Source organism: Canis lupus, chromosome 30, assembly GCF_011100685.1.
Source record: "Canis lupus familiaris isolate Mischka breed German Shepherd chromosome 30, alternate assembly UU_Cfam_GSD_1.0, whole genome shotgun sequence".
NCBI lineage: Eukaryota > Metazoa > Chordata > Mammalia > Carnivora > Canidae > Canis > Canis lupus.
The window spans coordinates 33,118,272-33,142,736 of record NC_049251.1 but is presented as its reverse complement, the minus strand read 5'-3'; the positions used below and the strand labels follow the sequence as shown (position 1 = coordinate 33,142,736).

The 24,465-nt window shown below is 52.3% G+C and overlaps 1 protein-coding gene across 4 annotated transcripts in view; it reads right to left on the bottom strand.

Moving 5' to 3' along the window:
* Window positions 1–9,245: 9,245 nt before the first annotated feature.
* CORO2B (coronin 2B) overlaps window positions 9,246–24,465 on the bottom strand; it is a 133,472-nt gene continuing 118,252 nt past the window's right edge. For all 4 annotated transcript variants that reach the window (XM_038580819.1, XM_038580820.1, XM_038580822.1 and 1 more), the window contains exons 4-12: window positions 22,647–22,796; window positions 21,842–22,006; window positions 19,835–19,951; window positions 19,608–19,712; window positions 18,980–19,076; window positions 15,316–15,428; window positions 14,876–14,966; window positions 14,535–14,674; window positions 9,246–9,949 (exon numbers count right to left, since the gene is read on the bottom strand). In XM_038580819.1, coding sequence (XP_038436747.1) covers window positions 9,818–9,949; window positions 14,535–14,674; window positions 14,876–14,966; window positions 15,316–15,428; window positions 18,980–19,076; window positions 19,608–19,712; window positions 19,835–19,951; window positions 21,842–22,006; window positions 22,647–22,796 — 1,110 coding nt within the window. In that variant the 3' untranslated portion in view covers window positions 9,246–9,817. The remainder of the gene's footprint in view (window positions 9,950–14,534; window positions 14,675–14,875; window positions 14,967–15,315; window positions 15,429–18,979; window positions 19,077–19,607; window positions 19,713–19,834; window positions 19,952–21,841; window positions 22,007–22,646; window positions 22,797–24,465) is intronic.

Genomic DNA, 24,465 nt, shown 5'->3' with positions numbered 1-24,465 from the left:
CCCAAGGGACCTATCAAGGTATTTTCCTAAACAAAGACATTTCCTTCCCTAAAAGGAACTCTGGTGCCAGCTGATAAAGTAATAGCTTCTCTTATCTGCTACAACAATGACAAGTTTGCCAAATCGTGTTTATTCCTTGGGAGATTTGACCTGAGGGTGGGCCTTCTGGCCAACAGGAAGAGTAATTGGTCTGCACTCGTGGTAATTTAGGTTTGATCCCATCATCATTCTGATCTGGTGCTTGCAGGTTTGGGAGAAAGGGTGGGTAGTGCTGGTGAGCTCATTTTATGATGGGCAAAAATGGAGTTTAGAAACGGTCATTGACCAGATGGATGCATTTCTGAGCCAGAACTTGAACCCAAATCCCAGCTCATTCAGTTCGCTTTCCCTGGAGAGTTTTCCTGACAATGGAAAATGTCCCTTGTTTGTTAGTCAAGTGAGCTGTTTTGAGAATGAACTTGATACTCCTGTGGAGGAGGTCAAAAGAGACATGGGTTATTTGGCAGATAGATTTTACAGAAGAGCTGGAGGAAAAGATGAGCTGTCAGCACATGCCTTTCTGTGTTGAGACTGAATTGTCATCCCCCTAAGATAACCATCTTGAGGCTGTTAGAAGGGGCTAAGGCTAGGGAAGGATCCAGTAGGACTGTTCTGGACCCACCTCAAGGCCCTCTCTCACCCTGATGCAGCTCCTTTCCCTCCCCCATCCTTCCCCTATTCTCCTTGGAGGCCCAATCCCCACTCCTGAACACCCTCTGGGGAGCCATCCCTGACAGCCACACACAGATTGAATCCCTCTCTCCTGGGAATCCCACTAGCAATTACTCTCTGCTTTGCACCATTAGCATGTTCTAGATCAGTGGCTCGAAAATGTGGTTGATTGCGACCCACAGAGAAAAACACGTATTTTGCTTTGCATCTCAGGGTGCGTGCCACACCACCGTCTCCTGTCTCACGCACACGTAGAGCAGCACAAAGTTCCATGCGCAGATACTTATCTTTATTCTGTGTGCTGCATACCGCTATTTCTTTTCTAGTCTACTATATTCTATTCTACTAAAAAATGCTGGTTGCTACCCACTAAACTGATGTCATGACCCACTAAGAATAATACTTTAACTCTCAGCGTGGTATTTTATTACACACTGTAGCCCACCTCCCTCCCGACTGCTCCTGGTTCTCAGGTTCGCTTCCCCTTCATCACTCTCAGAGAGCTCTCAGAAGCTTCTCACCAGCCTCCTTGCCTCTAGTCTTTCTCTTCCACCCCCATTGCTTTTTCTTAAATGCAGATTTTTATCTGACTGATCATTCTGATGCTTAAAAACCTTCTGAGGCTTTTGTTGCTCAAAAGTGCACTTCAAATAAATAGCCCGAGTATAAGGCCCTCTGCAGACTATCTGCTCACCTTCCTTCTCCTTGGCTTCAGCAACTCAAGGCCCTTTGTAATTATCCTGCCAGATGCCAGCTGTTTCCCTTCGAAGACTTTGCACATGCTGTTCCCTGCCTGGAATGCCTCTTTTTCCTCTCTAGTGGAAACTGCTTTCACTTCAATAACTCAGGTTACTAGAAAGAAGGAAATCCTGCCATTTGTGACAACGTAGATGAACCATGAGGGCATGATGCTAAGTGAGAGAAACCAGAGAAAGACAGAAATTATATGACATCACTTCTATGTGGAATTTAAAAATGCTGAACTCATAGAAACGGAGAGTAGAAACGGTGGTTAGGTTGGAGGGTAGGGGGCTGTGGAGATGTTGGTCAAAGGGGTATAAACTTGCAATTAGAAGATAAATAAGTTCTGGAGATCTAATGCATGGTATTATACAGTGTAATTGCATACAATATTGTAGTGCAGCATATTGTACTATATACTGTATTACGTACTTCAAAATTGCTAATAGACTAAGATCTTTTTTTTTTAATTTTTATTTATTTATGATAGTCACAGAGAGAGAGAGAGAGAGGCAGAGACATAGGCAGAGGGAGAAGCAGGCTCCAAGCACCGGGAGCCTGATGTGGGATTCGATCCTGGGTCTCCAGGATTGCGCCCTGGGCCAAAGGCAGGCGCCAAACCACTGCGCCACCCAGGGATCCCTAGACTAAGATCTTAAATGTTCTCACCACAAAAAAGAATGGCAACCTTGTGACATGATGGAGGTGTTAGCTAATGCTACGCTGTGCATAACTTAAATTTACACAATGTTATATGTAAATCACACCTCCATAAATAAAAAATAGGACTCAGATTACCTATCACTATGAAGTCTGTCTTCTAGGTTTTTTGTTTTTTGTTTTTTGTTTTTTGTCTTCTAGGTTTTGATTGCTCCTCGATACCGCCCTGAGATAGTGATTATTACACTGAATTATGATCACTTGTGTACACGTCTGCATCCCTCAATAAACCCAAGGCCAGGGGCTTGTGTATCTCAGTCCATTTTATATCGCTGGCACCTAGTTTAATGTTATTGAAAATTAGCAAAAGAACACTGTTCTCCAGTTTCATGTCATGAATGACATTTCTCCCAGTCCTATATGATCTTAATCTTTCTGGCTGTTTTAATGATCCAGTTATATATATATGTGTGTGTGTTTGCATGTGCATGTGTGGTGTAGGGGTGGAGAGAGTAGATTTGTTGATTTTGTAGTCCCAGATATGTGGGGTGCTCCAATCAGATGGTGGGGGGTCACCAAATGCGGGGCATCCCTATCAGGTAGGGGCTGTCAGCACGGGCAGTGAAAAAATTCACCCAAGGCAGAACAAAAGAGATATCAAATCCATTGCAAGAGAGCAGTGGGCAGGACAGCAAAGGAGAGACTGCGATGAGGCGGTGGTGAGGGGCTATAGTTATAGGGCAGAGTGGAGGAGTATGGAGATGTATCGAGTTTTCCTTTTTTTGGTAATCTTAGAAACTGTGCCTGGTCTAACTAGTCAGTTAGGGCCTCTGGTTATTTTGAGGTGGGTTGTTTATTTTATTTTTAAAGATTTTATTTATTTATTCATGAGAGACACAGAGAGAGAGAGGCAGAGACATAGGCAGAGGGAGAAGCAGACTCCTTGCGGGGAGCCTGTTGCAGACTCCATCCCAGACCCTGGAATGACAGCCTGAGCCAAAGGCAGATGCTCAACCACTGAGCCACCCAGGCGGCCCTTGAAGTGGATTGTTTAACGAGCCTGTTTGCCTTCAGCTCAGGTGTCCCTGTGGGCCCCTTTGCCTTGCTCAAGCGTCCATAGCTCAAGCCTGTTTCTTAAAGTGGCCTCTACTTGATGGAGCTCGCGCCCCCCCCAGGTATTCATTGCCCCAGCGAAGACCAGGATTCTGATAGCCACAATGCATAAATAAACAAATAGTCAATACTCTCAGCTTTTGGGTCTCCAAACAGATTTTCAAAAATTCATGGATGAAACAATAAATAGTCTCGAAAGCTAAGACTTTTGACTTTTGGCTTGAAGACAAAAGGGCTCAATGCCAGGTCATAGGGTTTATGCCACCAACAGGGAAGGAGTTGTGTGGAGAGCCAGTGTAGCCTGCTCCTTCACAGGCAAGATTAGGGATCAGGGGCACTTGGGGTCAAGTGGGAGGAGGTCAGTGGGTGGCACCAGACCTAGAAGGATCAAGAAAGGCCAAGTCAGCATCCAGAGGATACAGGGAAGGCTGAATCAGGGCCTGGGGAAAATCCGCTGCCACTCTAGCTTCTGCAGGCATCCATGGGAGCAGCGCATCCTGGGGGCAGGGAGCTGGGAGCCTGTAAGGACCCTACCCGTCAAGTGTCCAACAGAGGTTACACCCGGCCAGACCTAGGTCTGCTCACCCTATCCAACTCCTCCTGTGAGCAGTCTCTGCCGGTCCGAAGAGGCAGTGGTGATACACTAGGAAAAGCCCCAGCTCCCTTGAACATTACGAGCCTGAGGTTTCATTCCAAAGAAAACAGTTGGTGGCAAATCCTAAGCTTTTACATGTGTTTAAAATAACTTTAAACTAAAAAATACCTCCTCTTTTATTAAAAAAGAAAAAAACCCACCGTGTTTATTGAGGAAAAATGCAGATATTAGAAAAAGAACTGAATTAATCCAAAGGACACTTGCTAAGCAGGGTGCAGCCATGCTGTCCTGGGTCCCCTGCTGGGTGGTGCTGGTTTAAGAGCCCTACGAGGAGGGGACACCAGGGTGGCTCAGCGGTTTGGTCCCTGCCTTCCGCCCAGGGCGTGATCCTGGAGTCCCAGGATCGAGTCCTGTGTTGGGCTCCCTGCATGGAGCCTGCTTCTCTCTGTCTGTGCCTCTGCCCCCCTCTCTGTATCTCTCATGAATGAATGAATGAATTTATAAATAAATAAAATCTTAAAAAAAAAAAAGAGCCCTATGAGGTGCTGCACCCACCTCTGCAGAGTGGCCCATCTGTTGGCAGAGGGTGGCTCATCTCTCACCCCAGCTCTGGTTCCCTTCCTGGGGGGTCTTCTTACATGGCTCCCTCTCTAGCCCTTTTACCCCATCTCCCTCTCTCTCTCCTCCTGCCACCCCACCCCCCACCACCAAAGGCCTGCCCTGACTGCTGCCTGTGACCCCCTAGGAACCCCCCCCCACTAGCCCCCACCTGGCTCCCTGCTTCAGGGCTGCCCTCTGAGTCTTTCCCACAGCAGCAGGAGGGCCCGGACCATTCCTACTGCCATTCCCTTCTTGGCTCCCGGGGGCAGCGAGTGGAGCCCAAGGCAAGGGCTTAGGGCTTCCTGGCCTGGCTGGCTGGACCCTCCTCCTGTGCCCCAGGCCGCCCCTGTGGCTCTCATCTGGAACGTCCTGGAGGCCGCAGGGCCTGGGCTGGACTAGGCCTGGCAGTGACCTGGTGCAGAGGTGGGGCCCAGGCCCCTGCATTCCCACCCCGCCTTCCCTTCCCTAAGCCTCTCGCTTCCAGCCCTGCCTTCGGCCACCTCCCCAGGCCCAGGCCTCCTGGAATGGCGGACTCTCCAGGCCTTCCCGGTCATTGTCCCTCAGGGAAGGGGGTGGGAGGAAAAGCAGCTCAAGGTCACAGAGCAGGTCGCCGGCTGGGCCGGGAATCCAGATGCAGCCTCTTCCCAGCTCCTCGGAGGAAGGGGGTGTGAGCGCCCTCCTCTGGCTGCTTCCTGGAGGCAGCTGGGCCAGGTTGGGGGGAGGCCAGGCTGCCCTTGGGAGCCTCCTTCTTCTGTACTTGGGGCATTTTGGATCCTGGCTCCTCCGTGGTCCGCTGTGCCGTGAAGTCCTGGTGCCTGTGGGTGGGTCATGGATTCTCGGGTGGCGTGGGTGGTGGCAGAAAGGACCCAGCTCCGGAAAAATGGGCTTGCTTGGAAGGCCATCAGCTGCCACCTGCTGGCTGGATTCAAGCTTCCAGCAAACTCTTCTGGTCTTTGAATCTTGCCTTAATTGACCTGACCTTGAAATCCCTGGTCTCCGTCCTGTGTCCCCACCACCCTCCACCCTCTAGAGGCCTGCCCTTTCCCACTGCCCCATCTTCTCCCCACTAGGTCTGTTAATCCTACTCCCACTAGCATCCCAACCCTAGGGGTGCATGGGTATATGAAGAGGGCTCCGGCAAGGGCAATGCTTACCCCAAAGGGGACCACATACTGATGGGGAATAGCGGGCAGTGTGATGGCCAGGTATAAGGGAGGGGCTCAGAGCCAGGAGCTTCGTAGAACCGCCCCAACCTGGCCCTGTGGATGCTCACCTGTGCCAAGTAAGGCTGACCCATTTGTGTTTGTGACCGAATTCAAATTCCAAGGGAGGACAGGCTGTGGGTTGTTTCCAAATACAAACACACATGCACAGAGAACAAGGAGCTTCTGCCAACATTCCCAGCCAGGGCCCTCTCTCCCTCCCTGTTCCACACACCTGCCGGGGTGGAAAGGGATCTGGTGATGCTTCCCGTGGTCAAGGTAAGTGTCTGCTCCTGCTTGGGGCAGCCCCTCGTTAGTGTGTGTGGCCCTTCCAAACCGTAAGGCTGGGAAGCAGGGGCTTGTGGTGGGGGTGTTTTTAGTATGAAGTCATTTCCCACAGTGAAGAAGCAACCACGTCCCCCACGGTCCACTGGCAACCTAGGATGTTTTGCTCAGCACCAGGAGACAGTCTAAAAATGCCCTAAGCCCATCTCGGAATCTCAGGAATCTGGCTGGAAGAGAACCCAGGAGACAACAAATCCTGAAACAACCGCTTGCCCTGCATTGAACCCAGCAGAAGGTGAAGCTCATTCCAGCATCCAGGGGCTCTGTGTCCTACTGGGCGACATGATGCTCATAGATTGACCCCAGACTGATCCCCTCAAGGGCAGGCCTGGTTCTTCCCCTTTTCTGGGTTCCCAGCTCCCAGTACTGAGTAGATTCAGGTACTCAGTATGTGCTGGACTCTGTTGAAAATTCACGTAGGTGTCTGGGGTGCATGACAAGGAGTTCTAGGCATGCCCAGGAGGGACCTCTCCATAGAAGAGAAGGATCTAGAGTTTAGCCTAAGATGCCCTCACCTGGAGAAAAGAAGGGAGCAGGCATGTGGTGGGGAATGTGGCAGTCGAAGGGGGTTCAAAGAGGCATGAAGGGGGTTGCTTTCCTACATTGTCACAACAACCAAAGCGATGTGGTGGGCTAGGCCGTCACCGGCAGAGGGATCAGCATCACAGACCAGGCATGGGATATTTTCTAGTATATGAGAACTAAAGGACCTAAAGACAACCCAGGGAGGAACTGATGGGTTATTCAACAATGCAGTTGGGAACATGCGGAATATCACATTCGACCCTGACCTTGGACTATTTGCTATTATTTAAGTAATGATTAAAGAGCTGTCCAGAAGGGCTCAGGCTTGGGGATTCAGTGGAATAGAGGCACACAGGAGACAGATCTCCCTGTCCATTCACCTGCTCCCCCGAACCCAGGGAGGAGGATGTCTTCATCAAGGTTGAATGTGCCTTCTCTCAACTGCTCTCTCAACTGCTGGCATAATGGAAACTGCAGTGTTAGACCAGGAAGAGACCCCAAAACTGTCCTAGTCCCTCATTTGATAGAAGGAGAAAGTGAGGTCCAGAGAGGAGCAGCGAATTACTCAGTGTCACACAGCCAGAGGCAGAACTGGGCTCAGACCACCCCTCCCATCTCCGGCGTCCTGCCCAATGCTCCTCTACAGCCCTTTGCCATTTCTTCTCCAGCCCTCTTTTCTAAGACTCTCCTTGCTTTCCTCTGGCTATTCTGAATTTCCTGTGGTGTCCACCTTGCTACACACCTGTCCACTTTGTAGCCTGACAAGTCTGTTCCACGACAACCCTGGCGTGGTAAGAGTGAGTGTCTCCCCAACATCCCTGGTCTCATGGTGGGCCCCAGGCCTCTTCTCAGACCACACTCACCCAGCACTGATCCTGACCAGGGAACTGGGAGCATATACCTCCTCTGGTTCTGGGCTCGGAAGATCCACATCCTTATTTGTCTTCCCCACTACACCAGCTAAGTGACCTTGATCATGTCATTGCTCGGGATCTGACTGCTCTCCTTGAAAATGGAAATAATATTAACACACAGCATCTAGAGCTGCTCTAAAGATCAAAAGAGTCAAGTATGTGGAAACAGCAAAGCATCATTCCAGTGTAAGACACTGGTGTCCCCCAGACCCACGCCAGGGCTGGATACAGAGCAGATGCTTACTGAACCCCTGAAGAACAGGGGTTCTCACTAGGGGACACTGAGTGATACCTGGAGACATTTTTATCACAACTGGGTAGGGGTTGCTATGGTATCTGATCCGCAGAGGACAGGACAGTCCTCACAGCAAAGAATTATCTGGCCCCACATGTCAGTGGTGCTGGTTCAGAAGCCTCGCCGTCGATGAACAGAGTGTGAAATTATGTCTATCGATACAGACACGGTTTGTTGTTCCAGAAAGGCAAGAGTTGTGTCTGGGAAGTTGACCATCAGGATACCGTGGTGACCAAGAGCAACAGCCACCGGGGTTAAATGAGATGGTCATGCCCAGGTTTGATAAGTTGAAAACAATTTTATTTCAATTCTATCCTTGGGAGGCAGCATAAATAATCACAGAAGACCACAACGGTCAATGGGGAAGAAAAAAAAGGTCAAGAAGTGTGAGGAGGAGATGAGAGCTGACACTGTCTAGCTGCAGGGGGTGGAGGGCCATGAGGCCCCACGTTAGCTGGCTGAGAGGGTGGAGGGTTCTTGGAGGAAAAGCCTGAGGGGTGGGGGCTTTCCCCGCCCAGGTTACCTGGAGGGGGCTTCAGGAGCCCCAGCCTCTGTGGATGGATGTGCTGCAGGGTGGCCACATGGGAAGAGCAGGTGTAGGGCATAATGCGTCTAGTAGATCCTAGCTAATGAGAGAGGAGTGGACACCCATTTCTTGACCCCCAGGCCAGATCTCACCCCCGGACTGTGACTTTTCTGATAGCAGTGTTTATAGATTCTGTGTGTCATGGGGAATGAAGGAAACAAAAAAGAAAACGTGTAGAAGACCAAATGAAATATGGCGTCTCAAAGAGTCCTGTGGCCTTGGGCCACTTCCGGTTTCCTGGTCTGCAAAATAGAGAGAGTGCTCCCTACCTCTTGGAGCAGATATGAGGCTCAAATGAGATCCTGCGGGTCAAAAAACCATGTAAACTTTAAAGTGCTATACGGAGTGAGGGGCTGTGGTCGTTCTACAATAAGTGTAAGGCTGAAAGTGGCTGAGACGGACGTGGCGAGAGACGCGCACAGAGCATCCCTCAAAGCGATCAGACCCCGGCTCTGCCTTCCCCAGGGCCGGGCTCCACCCTCCTCAGCCTCGGCTTCCAGGAGGAAGGGGCCTCATCTGAGGGAGTCCCCCCGGGGAGTGAGAGCAGAGGGTGGGGGCCAGGAGGGTACAGGGGCACTGAGTGGGAAGGGCCTCAACTGGGCAGTGTGACACGTTGGCACTACTGGTGTTGGGCAGATGGTAGCAGTGGCTTCCAGTTCTCATTCCCCACAGAGACTTGGGCACTGGGAAGGCCCCCCCTTCCCTGGGATTGGCATCTCCATGCAGTGGGAGGGGCCCTGGCCGGCAGTCTGGACACGCTGGGTCCCGGTCCTGGGTCAACTGTTAACCTTCTGGGTGACTTAGTAAGTCACTTCCCCACTGCAACCCTTGGTTCTGTCCTTTGTAAAATGGGGACACTATTCCCTACCCTGCCTACCTCACAAATTAAACGGGGGATGGGGAGAGGGGGGAAGGGGTGTTCCAAGAGCTTTGAAGACAATCATGGGAAGGCAAGGGGTCATTATGGCCTTGGTGAGCAATCCTTTTAATTCCCTGAAGACAAGAGAGAGGGGGCAAGAGACAGGAGCTGGGCTGCTTGCAACCCTTGTCAGGTGAGTCAGGCTTGCGGAGCTGCCAGGGAAGGGGGGCGCTGCGGGGAGGGGAGCAGCCCAGGCTGTGTCAGGCCTCACTGCGCGGTCCTGCAGGCCCGAGTGCCCGGATGCCGCCGCAGCCCCCTGGCAGGGGCAAGAGTTCAAGGTCTCCATCCGCTGGGGTCCTGGCTTCCCCTTCTGCTCCCTGGTCCACTGAGGGCCCTCGCTGGGGAGTCCGTGGTCTTTGTCCCTCCGAGGCTCCTCCGGGGTGGCAGGGAAAGGGGGGGCCTTCAGCGGAGGGGGGTCTCCAGGAGAAGCTGGGGACTTTCTTAGCGTGAGGTCGAGAGGTCAAGGTCAGCTCCCAGTCCCCGAGGCGGCAGGTGGGGTCCCCAGGTGTCCCCGCTCCAGTCCCGGCTCTGTCTCTGGGGGCGCCGGGGAGGGGGAAGTGAGGGGCGCGGAGGGACCGCGGAGAGATGGCACGGAGGCCCCGCGCCCCCAGCTAGCAGTTCTTGGGGTTGTTGCGCAGGTTCTTGAGCTCCAGCTGCAGCTGCCGAATGCGGATGTCCTTCTGGGCCAGCTCCTCTTTCAACCGCCGGATCTCGTCCTGCTGCCGGAAGAACATTCGGAGGAGCTGGGGAGGATGGAGAGCAGGTGAGACCGCGCCCCTGCGCACCCCTGCGCACCCCTGCCACCCCCCCCCCCCAGTCCCCGGAGCGGCCTCCCCCTGCCTCTGCTTTATTTATTTATTTTTTGACTTTCAGAAACATTGATGCTTTTTATTTCTTTTTTTAGTTCTTATTTTTTTTTGATAAATTTATTTTTTATTGGTGTTCAATTTGCCAACATACAGAATAACACCCAGTGCTCATCCCGTATTCCTTGACCTAGTAATATCACTCTGAAAATCCAATATAAGCAAAAATCTTCATGCATGAAGGTGTGCGCTGCCCCCCTCAGTGCCCTCCACCCAGTCACCCCCATCCCCCGCCCTCCTCCCTTTCCGCCACCCCTAGTTCGTTTCCCAGAGTTAGGAGTCTTCCATGTTCTGTCTCCCTTTCTGATATTTCCCACTTATTTTTTCTCCTTTTCCCTGCCTCCGCTTTAGTGTCCCCAGAGGCTCCTGTCCCCGCCACGGGCCCTTCTGCAGACCCAGCTCGTGGCTCCTACTTACCCTGGGAGGCAGGAGGAGTCCACACCACCTCCATCCCTAAATATCCCAAGATCACTCTTTTAGGGGTGCAGACACAATGCTCTCATTTACCATTCGGAATGGGAACCTTTCTAAAATGTTCAGTATTTTTCTTTCTTTCTTTCTTTCTTTCTTTCTTTCTTTCTTTCTTTCTTTCTTTCTTTCTTTCTTTCTTTCTTTCTAGATTTTGTTTATTTGTTTTGTTTTAAAGATTTTATTTATTTATTCACGATAGACATAGAGAGAGAGAGAGAGAGGCAGAGACACAGGCAGAGGGAGAAGCAGGCTCCATGCAGGGAGCCCGATGTGGGACTCGATCCCAGGACCCCAGGATCACGCCCTGACCCAAAGGCAGATGCTCAACCACTGAGCCACCCAGGCGCCCCAGTATCTTTGTTTTTCTTAGGGAAGCCCAGGGTACGGAGTGGAAGCCAGCTTTTCTGCTGACAGGTGAGTATCCCAGGCCAAGGTCTGCGGTGCGCAGGGGCAAGGGCAGGTGTCTGGCAGCCCTTCCCTTACAGAGCAACCTGGATTAACCAGAAAGCAGACTGCAGGTGCCCGCAAGACACTGAGCCCCGAGGGCCACGTGCAGACCCGGCCACAAGGTTCCTGACACACACGTGTGTGTGTGAGCTGCATTTGTTCTTGTAATTGTATGATACAGGCGAGACATTGATGAAATAGTTTGAAAAGAGAGGTGCTGTTCCCATGAAAACTAAGGTGACTGCATCAGGTAAAGGTGATGCTAACCACACTGCCCCTGAGTATATACATAAAAGTTCGGGAATATGTTATATCTTGATTGTCCCATAGTGGTGATATGGCTGCTTTGGGTTTGTCAAAACTCATGGAACTGGACACTCCGAAGGATGACTTTTACCACAGGGAAATTATACCTCAATACGCCTTTTTTTTTTTTTTTTTTTTTTTTTTTTTTTAATACGCCTGTCTTAAATGAGAAAAAGCTGGGGAAAACTCTGAAAACACTCGAGGTTTGTTTTCAGATTGAAGTTCCTGTTCTACCTCGAAGAAACTGAAACTGCGATTTGCAGCAAAAAGATGAGTTATTCGTGAAGGACACAGCAGATTCTCAACCAGGAATCTCAAAGAAAAGTCTTGGTCCTGCATCAAAATAGGATTGATTGATTTTATCTTGTCTTGTCTTGTCTTATTTTATTTTATTTCTTTGAGAGAGGGGGAGGAAGCACGAGCATGGGGAGGGGCGGAGGGAGAGTGAGAAGCAGACTGCCCACTGAGCAGTGAGCCCGATGTGGGTCTCTATCCTAGGACTCTGGGACCCTGATCTGAACTGAATGAAGGCAGATACTCAGCTGACTGAACCACCCACGTGCCCTTTATTTATTCATTTATTTATTTAAATGTATTAGTGTATATGCTGCCAAAGCGAGCACTATTTACCTAATGGGTTAAATGAAAATAAATGGCTTAAAGACTATCTCTATCATTTTTATGATCCTCTCTTTAACTGACTTTTTTTTTTTTTTTAACCAACAAATCAGGACTGGCTACACCTTTTTGGTGGGATAATGTGCTATTTGCCCCTGCACTAAATGATTCCACGCACTCCTGTGGCTTCCAGGTTCTTGAAATTCCTTTGCATGATCTTTTGGTCAGCTTTTGTTAAAAACAAACAAAACAACAACAACAACAAAAAAAGCAGCTTTGTTGAGGTGTAATTCACATACTATAAATTTCACTCATATTAAGTGTATAATGGACTGAGTTTTAGTAAAATTCAGAGTTGTGGAAGTCACTTCTCTTGTGCCAAGCTGCCAGTTTCTCTTCACATTTAGACCAATGTGTCCACCATTTATTTATTTATTTATTTATTTATTTATTTATTTATTTATGATTTTATTTATCAATTCCTGAGAGACACAGAGAGAGGCAGAGAGAAGCAGGCTCCTCATGGAGCCAGATGCAGGATTTGATCCCAGGACTCCAGGATCACGCCCTGAGCCAAAGGCAGACGTTCAACCACTGAGCCACCCAGGTGCCCCGTGTTCACCATTTATAGCCCAGTTTCTAATTGGTTGCTCCCAATCGGGCAATGGTTAAAATTGTGGGTAAACCCAGAGTCAATAGGCTCTGAGTGGGGTTCTTTGCAATAAGACAGGTGCATAAGTTTTATGGTGCAGACAGATTGTGTTGCCTGCTCAGAGACCCTTGAAAATTTCCCTCTGAGTCTTCAGTTGGTTCATATAAACAAGTTGTAACTAAATGTTACTTGATTTCACTACTGCTCAACCCTGCCTCCCCCACACTGGGTGCTAGAACTGAGCTCAGGCTCTTTATATGGTGCACATGGGCGATCCCAGCAACTCAGGTGCCTTCTACTTTCTCAAGGTGCTTTTAACAAAAGCTTTTTTTTTTTTTTTAAATGGGAAAGGCCAAATATATACAAAAGTAGAAAGATTAGCACTATGAACCTTCAAGTATTCATCAACCAGCTTCAAGAAATAACATGACCATTCTTGCTTTTAGCTGTACTCCTCCTCACTTCACCTACACCACCTCTGTCAGGGATTATTTTGAAGCAAATCTCTTCTATTCCCTGATCCCACCCAATCCTCGACATTTGAACATCCCTCTATAATGGTACTAAATATATCTTATAGCTATGGTCAGTTTACCATTCAAATTTCCCTTTAAGACTGGGAGGTCCCAGAGGTCAGGAATAGTCTTTTTAGGACTGACAGTGACAAGGCTAAGTTGGTGTGACAAGAAACCTTCAAGGTGGCCCCTATGTTATTCCCTCCCCTCCAGGGTGGACTGGATCTAGTAACTTGCTTCAAATGGATACACTATGGCAGAACTGATGAGATGTCATTTCCAAGGTTAGGTTACAAAAAGACTGTGACTTCCATCCCAGACACCTTCTTTTGCTCCCTCTGAGGGGTGCCAGCTGCCGTGTTGGGAGCTGCCCTATGGAGAGGTCCATAGGGTAAGAAGGACCTGTGGGAGGCCTCCGGCTGATAGTCCATGAGTGACTGAGACCTCAGTCCAAAAATCTGTGAGGAAAGGAGTCCTTCCAGCAACCAGAGTGTAAGCAAATTTGGAAGCAAATCCTCCCCCGGGTGAGCCTTCAGATGTGGCTGCAGCCCAGCAGACAGTTTAACTACAAGGTCTCATGAGAAACTGTGAACCATGGGCATCCATTCTGAGACACTATGAGATATAAATATTTGGGGGTTTAAGTCACTAAGTTTGGGGAGATGTTTTACACAGTAATAGATAACTAATACAGTGAGCCTCACTGAACACTTCCTATGGGCCAGGAAGGGTGCTGGATCCTCAGGAAATACCTTGGGTTATTCCCACGTATTATCTCCTATCCCCACTTTACCATGAGAAAGATCAGGAAGCTTGCCTGGGCATTGCCGGGAAATGGCAGAGCCAGGATTCAGATGCGGGTGGGTCCCTCTCTAGTGCTGCTACATCCAGCCAGGCATAGGGCAGGCATCTGTGAACCCTGGCTGTGCCGAATCTCAGCCCCTGGTATTGGCACCAGGGCCTCGGGGTACAATTGGAAGGGGAAGCCTCCGGGGGGCCTGGATATGATCCAGCTATGGTTGCCCCTGAATGAGCTGCTCCCATTCTAAATGGTGCAAAGCACTTTCGGAAACACAGCCTCTTCCCCCCAAACTGTCAGACCCCGTGGCTGTCACAACACCAGGGAGGAAGGCAGCAGGCCAGGCTTTCCTCTGGCTAGCCGGGAATTTATAACTCCCGTAGCAGCAAACGACAGGCACATTCGGAGATGGGGTACGGAACCGTGGGGGCCAGTGAGTGCCACGGGGAGGGGGGGGTTGATCTCGCTATCGCATCCCGGCCCCTATTTATTGGGGTCAGAGGCAATGGAAGCCAATAGCAGGCTACTTAGGGTATTTGTCACAGGAAGAAAAATGCCCCAGATGGAGCCGGCTTACAGGCCCGAAGCCCATAATTGAAATGTGAAGGTCTCGCTCTTCCAGGACCCGTGGAGGTAATAACTTATATTCCTTACCTCGTTCTCTGTCCTGGGCGGGACGTTTTCTAATAAATCTATTCCATTGACCACAACGCTCTTCTTTTCTTTGATGGGAGCCTTAAATACCATTTTTGAGGACTTCTTGTAGCCTTCCTTCAAAGACATCAGCACGGGATCTAGGAAAGGCAAGGGAAACGTTCACGCGGACGGTCTGGTGGCGTGTCAAGTGGCGGCATCTTTCATTCACGCCACGCTTGACAGCTGGCTGAGTGGGGGGGCATCAGGCAGGAGGCTGTGCAAGGGGCAATGGGCGAACCAGAGTGAAGGCAAAAGCTGCGGTCTCGAAGCCTCTTCTGGGGAGCCCACCCCCGCGGTACCTCGGTTCATGCCCCCCAGCCATTCATCAGGGGTCAGAGCTGGCTCCGTGCCCGGCGTCATGGGGTAGATGTCTTCCTGGTAGGAATCCGACTGCAGTGGGGGGAGCAGAGGAGTGGACAGATGGGGGCCACTGATGACCCCTGCTCTCACCGGCCCCTCCTTGCTGGCCTCCCACCGTGCTCCCGCTGTCTTGTCTCTAAGCCTGAGCACTCAGGCGTCTCCCGCGTGGGATCCCCACCCTGCATTCGTCAGTAAGCCAGACTGTCCCCCCCCCAGAGTGGCCCCCATCTTCACAATTCCCTCCCCACACCCAAATTGGGCCTGAAGGCCCCACTCCACAGGACCTTCTTCTTCTGGGCTCCTCCGGCTTACAGTCTGTGGTGAGCCCCCTAAGATTCAATACGGGGGTCCCTTTGGAGCCCAGCGCAACCCCACTCACCCTCCGGGGCACGATCATGGAGATGGGCTCGATCAGGCCCTTGAGAGTCACCAGCTTATAGAAGCGGAACACCTCGCAGGCCGACACGTCCAGCCCGTGCTTGGGCATGACCCCTGTGGACAGGCACATGCAGCTCCATGGGGTCCTGGGTGCCCCCTGTCAGCGCCCCTCCTCCCCGATGTCCTTGGCGAAGCGTGTCCTTGAGCACTTAGGAGGCAATGATCTGTGCACAGGGCATCGCAGGGGCTTCTTGAGTTAGGCTCCGTCTCTGGGGAGCAGCGGCTCAGAGAAACCCCTTGGGCCAGACCCGCTGCACCAAGTGCAAGCTTTAGAACTGGGGCCTTTTGTAACGGGAAGGGGTTATTGAAATATTTGAGTCTCTTCCATTCTTTTGAGGGATGAGACTCCTGCTGGTTTAGGGGAAGGGGCTTGCCCGAGGTCACAGAGTATGGCTGGGGCAGGGCCACTGAGTCTTTCACTCTCTAAAATAAACTAGCTTCCCTAACCCTCTGTGTTTCTGGTTCTCAGAGAGGATGAAGGAGAGAGAAACATTTCTCCATGCACCCCGGAGCCTGAGATTGCTGTTCAGCCATATATCTGGTCCTGGCAGGGCGCGCGTGCATGCACTACCCACACGCATGCCCTAGCTACTGTGTTTCTAATAGTGGTGTCTACTAAGCCCCTATTGAGGAAACCGTGTGGGGTAGGGTTAGGAATGCAAACTTTGGGGGTCTGACTCTGCCCCTCCTTCTGGCTGGGACGTATGGGGCAAATCACTGCCTCTCTAAGCTTCAGCTTCCCGGCTGGTTAGAGGCAGACAGTATGACCCTTCACAAGATGGTCGGTCAGGGCACTGAGCGAGAAGGTGCTCGTTGACTGCCTGGCATCATCGTGAGCACAGATAATGTTAGTTTTTTTTTTTTTTTCTTTTCCAGGATGTGGATCTGAGTTAAAGTTCCAGCTCTCCTTGACTGGCATGGAAGGCTGCTCTTCCAGATAAAGTAATTCTAGGAGCTGGAGGGAAGTACTGTAATGATACCCAAGTGGGATTTAGAGCCAGCAGACCTGGTTTTGAATTCTGGCTCTGCCACTTAAGATCTATGTGACCTGCTTGGGGTGAGTGACTTAGCCACCCTGAACCTATGAAAAGTGCCTGGCTCATGGCAGATGCTCCACAGTGGCCACAGGTGAGGGGAAGAGGAGAAACAGCTCTTCTTGGTTCCTCCCTCTTCCTCAACACCTGGACTCATTTCACCATCTTCCTGCCATTTCTTCAGTTACCGTCCTTTTTTGGCTAGAAGCCCACAGTGGCCTCCAGACTGGTCCCTCAGCCTCCCTCCTGTCCTTTCAAACTCCGTTCTCCCTACAGAAGCCAGAGCAATCTTAGACTAACATTTCAGATCACACTACGCTGTCCCAGCTCCCACCCGCCTAAGACAAGGAAACCCTCCAGTGGGTTCCCAGTAAAACCCAAACTCCTTCCCTTGTGTGAAGGTTAACTATGTCAGTGGGCTCAGGAAAGAAGGTAGCCCTCCCCAGTGTGGATGAGCATCATCCAATCCGTTGAGGGTCTGAACAGAACAAAAGGCAGAGGAAGGAAGAAGTCACTCCTTTTTTTTCCTGCCTCACTGTTTGAGGTAGGACAACTCATGTCATCTTCTGCCCTAAGATTGGGATTCACACCATCAGCTCCTCTGGTTCTCAGGTCTTTAGACTTGGGCTTTCCTGGGTCTCCAGGAAGCCAGCAGATCAAGATCATGGGACTTCTCAGTCTCCACAATAGTGTGAGCCGGTTCCTCATAAATCGATATATATACATATATTTCTGTTTCTCTGGAGACCTCTCACAAATATATCCTTCTAATCCATCCCATGGCATCTGGCCCCTGCCCTCAGCTCCAGATTCATGTCCTAATCCTCTCCTTATCTTCTGCTACGTGACAGAGTCTATGCGTAGTCACACTACATCTGTTCTGTTTCTAGAACACGCCAGGCTCATTCTTGCCATGGGAACTTTGCACTGACTGTTCCTCCTGCTGGTCCTACTCTTCCCCCTTCCTGCCTTTCAGATCTTTCAGATCACCTCCACAGCGAGGACTTCCCTGACTGCCTTGTCCCAAAGAGCCCCCAGCCGCTCTCTATTCTGTTGCTTTTTTTTTTTTTTAAGATTTTATTTATTTATTCATGAGAGACACAGAGAGAGAGGCAGAGACACAGGCAGAGGGAGAAGCAGGCTTCACACAAGGAGCCCGATGCAGGACTCGATCCCAGAACTCCGGGATCACGCCCTGAGCCAAAGGCAGACACTTAGTCGCTGAGCCACCCAGGTGTCCCTATTGCCTTATTTGATTCTCTGCCTAGAACTTACTACCATCCAATATTTTCCTTCCTTATTGTTTACTGTCTGTCTCCCTTTAGTGGAATGTGAGCCCCACAGGGATAAAGCTTGGTTCTGTATTATTTACCACTGAGTCCAGGGGCTGCCACCCAGTAAGTGTTTGTTGAATGACTATGTGAAAGAGCAGGAGAACTGGGTGCTCTGCCAGGGGCTTTGTACACGCGGACTCTAGCTAAGCTTTACAACAGATTTACCCAAAAGTCGGTTTGATTTTTTCCCTATTTTACAGATGGGGAAACTGAGCTTCAGAAGGGTGAGGTGTACATTTGAGTCAGAATGTAAACCTAGGTCTGCCCCTAAAGTCCAGGCTGCTTTTCATCCTACCCGATGAAGAGGTGAGAGTGAGGAGGAGATGCCAGAGTTCGGGATGGCTGAAGTCAATGGGATGGTCCTTGGGACCTCAGGCATAGCCCTGGGCCGCCATCCTGCTATGAGTCACTGAGGTGGGCTCTTGGGCCCTTCCAGCACTCTTGACCTGCAAGCTGGCTCTAAGGCCATACCCATAATGTCAGATAACCAGGGGGAGCAAGCCAGACTTGGGCTCCTAGGTAAGGGGGAATAGAGCCCCTGGAAGAAACTCCTTCCAACTGGGTGACTCTGACCCCAAGCAGGGATTGCTGAATGATAGGCAATCCCAGTGCCGGTTGATAGGAACGAAAGTTTTGCTGGAAGACTTCAGTGGTGGTAGCATGTGGGGTGTGCAGAGCTCTCACCCTTGCCCTGACTCACTCTGCTCTATCAATCCTGGGCCCTCTGCAGGATTTGCCTGGAGGCTGGGGAGTCTGGGGGTGTAGTGAGGGGGGCACTCCAGAACTTCCTCCTACCCTCTCAGGTGAGAACAGAGCCAGGGGGCCTGGCTTCCCAAAGTCTTCAGGAAAGGGTCTGGGCCTAGACCTTGCTCTGACCTTGGTTACTCGGCCATCACCCACCAGTGTCACAACCCCTTTGGGCTTCGGTCTCCTCATCTGCAAACGGGAATGAATGACACTGCTGATGATCAGAGATGATGGGGGATGTTGAGCACCACGGGATGGCAGTCCATCCGGTGGGGGGGTCACAGGCTGCTGAAGGCCTAGGTGATCGGCTCAGGTCCAGCAACTGCTGGTTCTATTCTGATGGCCCAGTAGCCCAGGGCTTCCAAGCCTGATTTTTCATGTAAAGGCAGGCAGGGGTGACCCATGAGCCAAATGCCCAGTCTCTCATTCTATAGCCTAACAGCCATGGAAACCTCTAGACCCCTCTGGAAGCCTCTGGACCCCCCCTTACCTAGGCCTTTCTGCGGAGCTGGGGAGCGGAACTCCATGAGGTAACTCAGGAAGGGTTTCTCAGTGCTGATCTCGTAGTACCGGATGTTTCCATCTCCCTGGGGGCAGGGGGAGAGGGAGGGAGGTAAGGAAAGTGGGAGGTGGTCCTGGGGGCCTGCGGAAGAAAGCGGCTGCTGTGCCTCAGGGGTGGAGACCTGGCCTCTAGACCCGTGGCCCGCTGACTGGAGTGGGGGTGGGGGGTGGGGGAGGTGGGGGTGGTGTGTGTGTGTGTGTGTGTGTGTGTGTAGACAACATTTCTGATAAACAAGGCCATCTTTGCCAAAGAGCACCCGGCAGGTGCCTCAAATACCAGGATTAGTCGCTGTCCTCTAGACTTCAGGCTCTGATCCTTATTCGGGTGTAAACCCCGCCCCAGTGCACCTCGGAAGTAACTTTCAGTCACTGGCACCTCAGCAGGAATGAATGTCAGAGTCGAGGGCAGGTTTTGATGGAAGAGAACGAGAGCCCGAGGGGAAGACCAGAGCCACTGGCCTGGCTCTTCTTCGGGGGGAGGGCAGGAGCAGGGACACGATGGAGGTGGGGGTCTCCCACAGGCTCCCCCAGTGTTTCCCACCCCCATCTTCTACTACCTTTCCAGCCAGGTAGAGCATGTGGGTGTCAGCGTCGTAGAAGGGGAACAGGAGGCCTGACAGCCCATCAATTTCCTCCTCGATCAGGGGCATGGACAGGTCCTCCTGCGGGCACAAGGCCGTATCAGCCTACGTCCAGGCAGGACGGCACCTTACCCTCCCCGACCCCAATAAAGCCCCAGAGCTACAACCCGTCCGTGTCACCACCTGGCCTCCCTGTGGCTGACCTGGTCCCAGAGGGCGATCTGTCTCGTGTTCCACCTGGAGACCCCCGTCGTGAGAAGCCGCTTCATGTTTCCCAGGAACACGACTCGGTTCACTCTGTGGTTTTTGCAGTTTGCCTCCTGGCGGGACAGACAGAGCCGGTAAGGCAGGGCCACCGGACGCTAGGGAAGTATAGTGGGCTGAATGGGGCCCCCCAAAGATAGGCCCATGCCTTAAACCCTGGAACCTGTGAAGGGGGTCCTTAATTGCCCTGGATTATCCAAGTGGGCCTTAAAGGTCATTGTGAGCATCCCTGTAAGAGGTGAGAGAAAGGGAGGCTCTAGGGACACACAGAAGAGGTGACTCCAGAGGCAGAGACCAGAGTGATAACGGCCGCAAGCAAGGGAACCAAGCAGCCATCAGAAGCTGGAAGAGGCGAGGAAGGTTCTCTCCCAGAGCCTCCAGAGGGAGTGCAGCCTTGATTTTGGACTTCCGGCCTCTGGAACTGTGAGAGAAGCTCTCTGGGTTGTTGTAAGCCACTGTTGGTGGTAATTCCTTGCAGCTGCCAGAGGAAACTAACTCAGGTGCTGTGGAGCAATGGGGTCCCAGGGTCAGGAAAGCAGGCCTCTCCACCCGACCCTCCGGTGGCGGGGATCGGGAAAGGGAAGCTGACGTCAGGGGTGCCAGGTGCCAGGTGCCAGGTGCTCTCAGCAGGGCATCTCTTCTAAGTGTTGCCACAGTACCTCCTGGAGGGAATGTCTGAGGATGAGGATGAGGCTCAGGGGCATGGGGTGCTCACGCCTTGCTTCACCCCAGGGGTCCTTCTAACCTGCCTCCATCCTCCATCCTCCTTTCCCCTGCCTCTCGGCTCCTGACTCTTCCTTTTCCCTCTAGCACACCACAGTCCTTTGCCAGGATGAGTTAGCATCAGGTCAGAAACCAGAGGCTGGGGGAGCAGCACAGAGACCCTGGCTGGCGTCACTTCCAGTCCTGCCCAGCAAGTGTAGCCCGAGGACTCCCAGCTCTCAGCCTGTGTCACGTCTGTGAGGTGGAGCTTGGGTTCTCTGCTCCCGCCCATCTCCTCCACTCAACATGGGCTCTGGGGGCCGGCTGGTTGGGTCTGAATTCTAGCCCTGCCCATAACCTCCATCTCGAACCCTCTCCAGGGCTCAGTTTCCCCCTGTGAGGCGGGAAGAGCAGCCCACCTTAGAAGGCTGGCAGGAGGATTCAGCGAGTGACAATGTAGAGCCCTGGGCACAGTGCGCACCACGCAGTGAGCTCTGAATAAATGCTGCCGGATCCTAATGATGCGAATAACTGTGAGCCTTATTATCAGTGATGGTAGTAGTAGATGACTTTCTGCTCTTGTAACATCAGACTCTTCCAAGATAAACACCACCAGGCCAAGCATCAATCCTTTCTTGTGTAGGAGGCAAACCTCACATTGCATCCGAATTTTCCATCCCACTTAGCCGGGTGGCTGGCACGCAGTGGGTGTTCATAAAGTGTCAATTTCTTACTCCCAAATGGCATCTGATCCCTTCCTCACAGTCAAGACCCAGGAGATTCAAAGACCTAGCTGGAACTAAATTCACCAGCAACCTCCCCACTTGGAGCTGTCCCTGGGACTGGTGCCCTGAGCCATTTCCTTCATGCTTGTCCCATGCTGGTGGCTGGGCAGATAGTCCGAAGCCCCTCTCTTGTGCCCACGATGGGGCTTGGGCAACACCCAGGGATTTGTGTGCTAAAGGGTGTCACCATTTCTGTCCCCAGAGCAGGCCAGAAGAATCCCATCTGGGGAGAGGGGTACCGTGGGGATAAGAAGGATACCGAGGTCCCTCCCTGCCCAGACTAAGGCAGGGTCCCTGTGAGTCGAGAAGAACCCAGAAGGCGTGGGCTGGTAGATGGAGGTGCAGGCCAGGTGCATGGGAGAAGGGGAGCTGGCCCCGCCTTTTCCTCTGAGCCTGACAGGAAAGCCATGCCCCAGATCCTGACCCCTTTCCCTTCCCTAAAAAGCCGTGGGGCTTCACCTGCAGGACGCGGCCAGAGCGGGGCTCGATCACGCGAAGCTTTTTGTCCTTGCACGTGGTGGTGAGCAGGCTGCCATCCGTGTTGAAGGACATGCAGAGGATCACATCCGAGTGGCAGTCTATCATCTTCACTGGCTCACCCACGTCCAGGTTCCAGATGAGGACCTGCGAGGGTGGGCGTGACGGAGGCAGGTCAGGCCTGTGGCTTGGCATGAGGCCTCTGTCCCTGGGCTGCGCCCCACGGCCCCGGGAGAGACGCCCCACGCAGGGTCGGGGTGTGCTGGCAGGCAGGATGGAGATTAAACTCTGTATCAAAGACCGACGCTCCCGTCGCACGAATCCGCCAGCCCTCGGCAGATCCCAGCCCTGGCCTGGGCTCAGTTTCTGCCCCTTGCAAGAAGGATCGATGTTCCTGACCCGGGTCCCCTAGCTGGCACACCTCTTTTGGGGACATCCCGTTCTCTTCCCTCCAGCAACTCTGGTCGCTCCTTTCTCCTACCAGGGGGGTGGCAGCCACATCTGGATTTAAGAAGTGGCCCCGGGAGAGGGTGTAGGCATGGAGTGGACATTCTCTTCTAATCCTTAAGGGCCAGGGAAGCCGGAGAGGCAGCCTGTGTGGGCTCCAGGAATGACAGGGAGCACAGAAGATGCCCGGGCCTCAGTAGTGAATGAATGACTGAATGAATGAATGAGTGGACAGATGGACGGGACAATGTGGGTGAACACGCTCAGGATCTAACGGTAAAAATCCCTCCCACCCCTGCCCTGAGCTGGCTGTGGCCGCAGGTGCGGCCGGGCTGCTCACCTTGTAGTCATAGCCCGCACTGAACAGGATGTTGTTGGTGGTGGGGTGCCACTCGACCAGCCCCACGCGCCGGCTGTGCCCGTGCAGCTCCAGGAGAGCCTCTGTCATGTTCCGCTTCAGGCCCCCCTCGGGGATCTCCCAGATGCGCACCTGCAGGGGGCGCCGAGGGTCGTGGCTGGGTGGGCAGGGCCCGGGGAGCCTCTGACAGCCCCCTCCCGTGGCCCCAGGCTTCCCCGGATCTGCACCTCCAGGCCGGTGCAGCGGGCGGGCCTGACCGAGGCTCGGGGAGGCTCCGGGGTGCACTTCACACCATAAGCAGCTTGGGGCGAGTGATGCAGTAAAAGCCTGCCTCTGCTTCCCTTCACACACCCTTCTAAGAGCTCTGATCTCTGGGGCGCCTGGGTGGCTCAGCATTGAGCATCTGCCTGTGGCTCAGGGCATGATCCCGGGGTCCCAGGATCGAGTCCCGCATCGGGCTCCTTGCGGGGAGCCTGCTTCTCCCTCTGCCTGTGTCTCTGCCCCTCTCTCTGTGTTTCTCATGAATAAATAAATAAACTCTTAAAAAAAAAAAAAGAGCTCTGATGTCAGCCTCAGCAGCTCTGTTGGTACCACACGGCCCTGTCTCTCACGCTGCCCTTCACCAAGGTGGACACGAGAGCAGAGGAAAAGCCATCTGGGAGGCTGGGAGGCCCAGAGGCTCTTCTGGGAGGTGAGGCTCCAAGGGGCAGAGACTGATCAGATGTTGGGAGCCGACACCAGGACAGGCAAAGCCTGGATGCAGCTGCTATTTGCAGCTTTGTGGATGCTGGTAAAGAAGCAGAGGAGAGCCTGGGTGGCTTAGTGGGTTAAGCTTAAGCATCTGCCTTCGGGCTCAGGTCGTGATCTCCAGGTCCTGGAGTCCCTGCTCAGTGGGGAGTCTGCTTCTCCCTCTCCCCCTCCCTCTGCCTCTCCCCTCTGCACTTGGTCTCTCTCTCAAATAAATAAAATCTTAAAAAAAAAAAAGAAAGAAAGAAGAGGCAGAAAGAGACGATGGGCTGAGAGGAGGATGAGACACACGGAGGAGCAGAGAGCGTGTGGTCCATGGGGTCCCAGCGCGACAAAGTGCACAGTTTCTCTGCAATCCGTGAGTACCCTCCTGATTACTGCCATCTCGCCCTGGTGGGCTTCCATTTCTCAGGCCAAACATACTCTGCCTAGGTGCAACTGTTTCAGCCCCAAATGGGAGAAAAAAATTCTTTGCCCTGCCTTGGCTCCTTGGGAGAATAAAATGAGACGCTGGTCGCCCAAGTTTGTAAACTGTAAAGTGCTCGAAAGACCTAAGGAATTCTAATCCTTGTTATAATTGCTGTCATCATGAATGCTGTTGACTATGCTCTGACCGGAGAGGAAAGAACACGGGTCGTGACAACTTAGGGCACCTTTAAGGCAAATCTTTTGAAAATCGGAACTGCACCCTTGCCAGTAAGGAGAAAAACTGGAAAAACTGCTTTGAGATGCCATAATCTTCTAAAGGAGCCGACTGGGAAGGGGGAGGGGAGGGGGGGGGGGGGGAGCCAGTGCTGGCAGGATCATATACCGGCACTGGTGGAGTGGATCGGTGTTGGTAGTATTCTAACTCAGAGTAGCTCTTTGGGAAGCAATCTGGCAATCCTTAGCTGGAACCATAAAGACATCTATGTCGTATTCCTTGACCTAGTAATACCACTCGGAAAACCCAATATAAGCAAAAATCTTCATGCATGAAGGTGTGCGCTGCAACGTGGAAAATTTAGACACTCGAAGTGACCAACATCAGGGGAACAATTTAATATGTCATGTT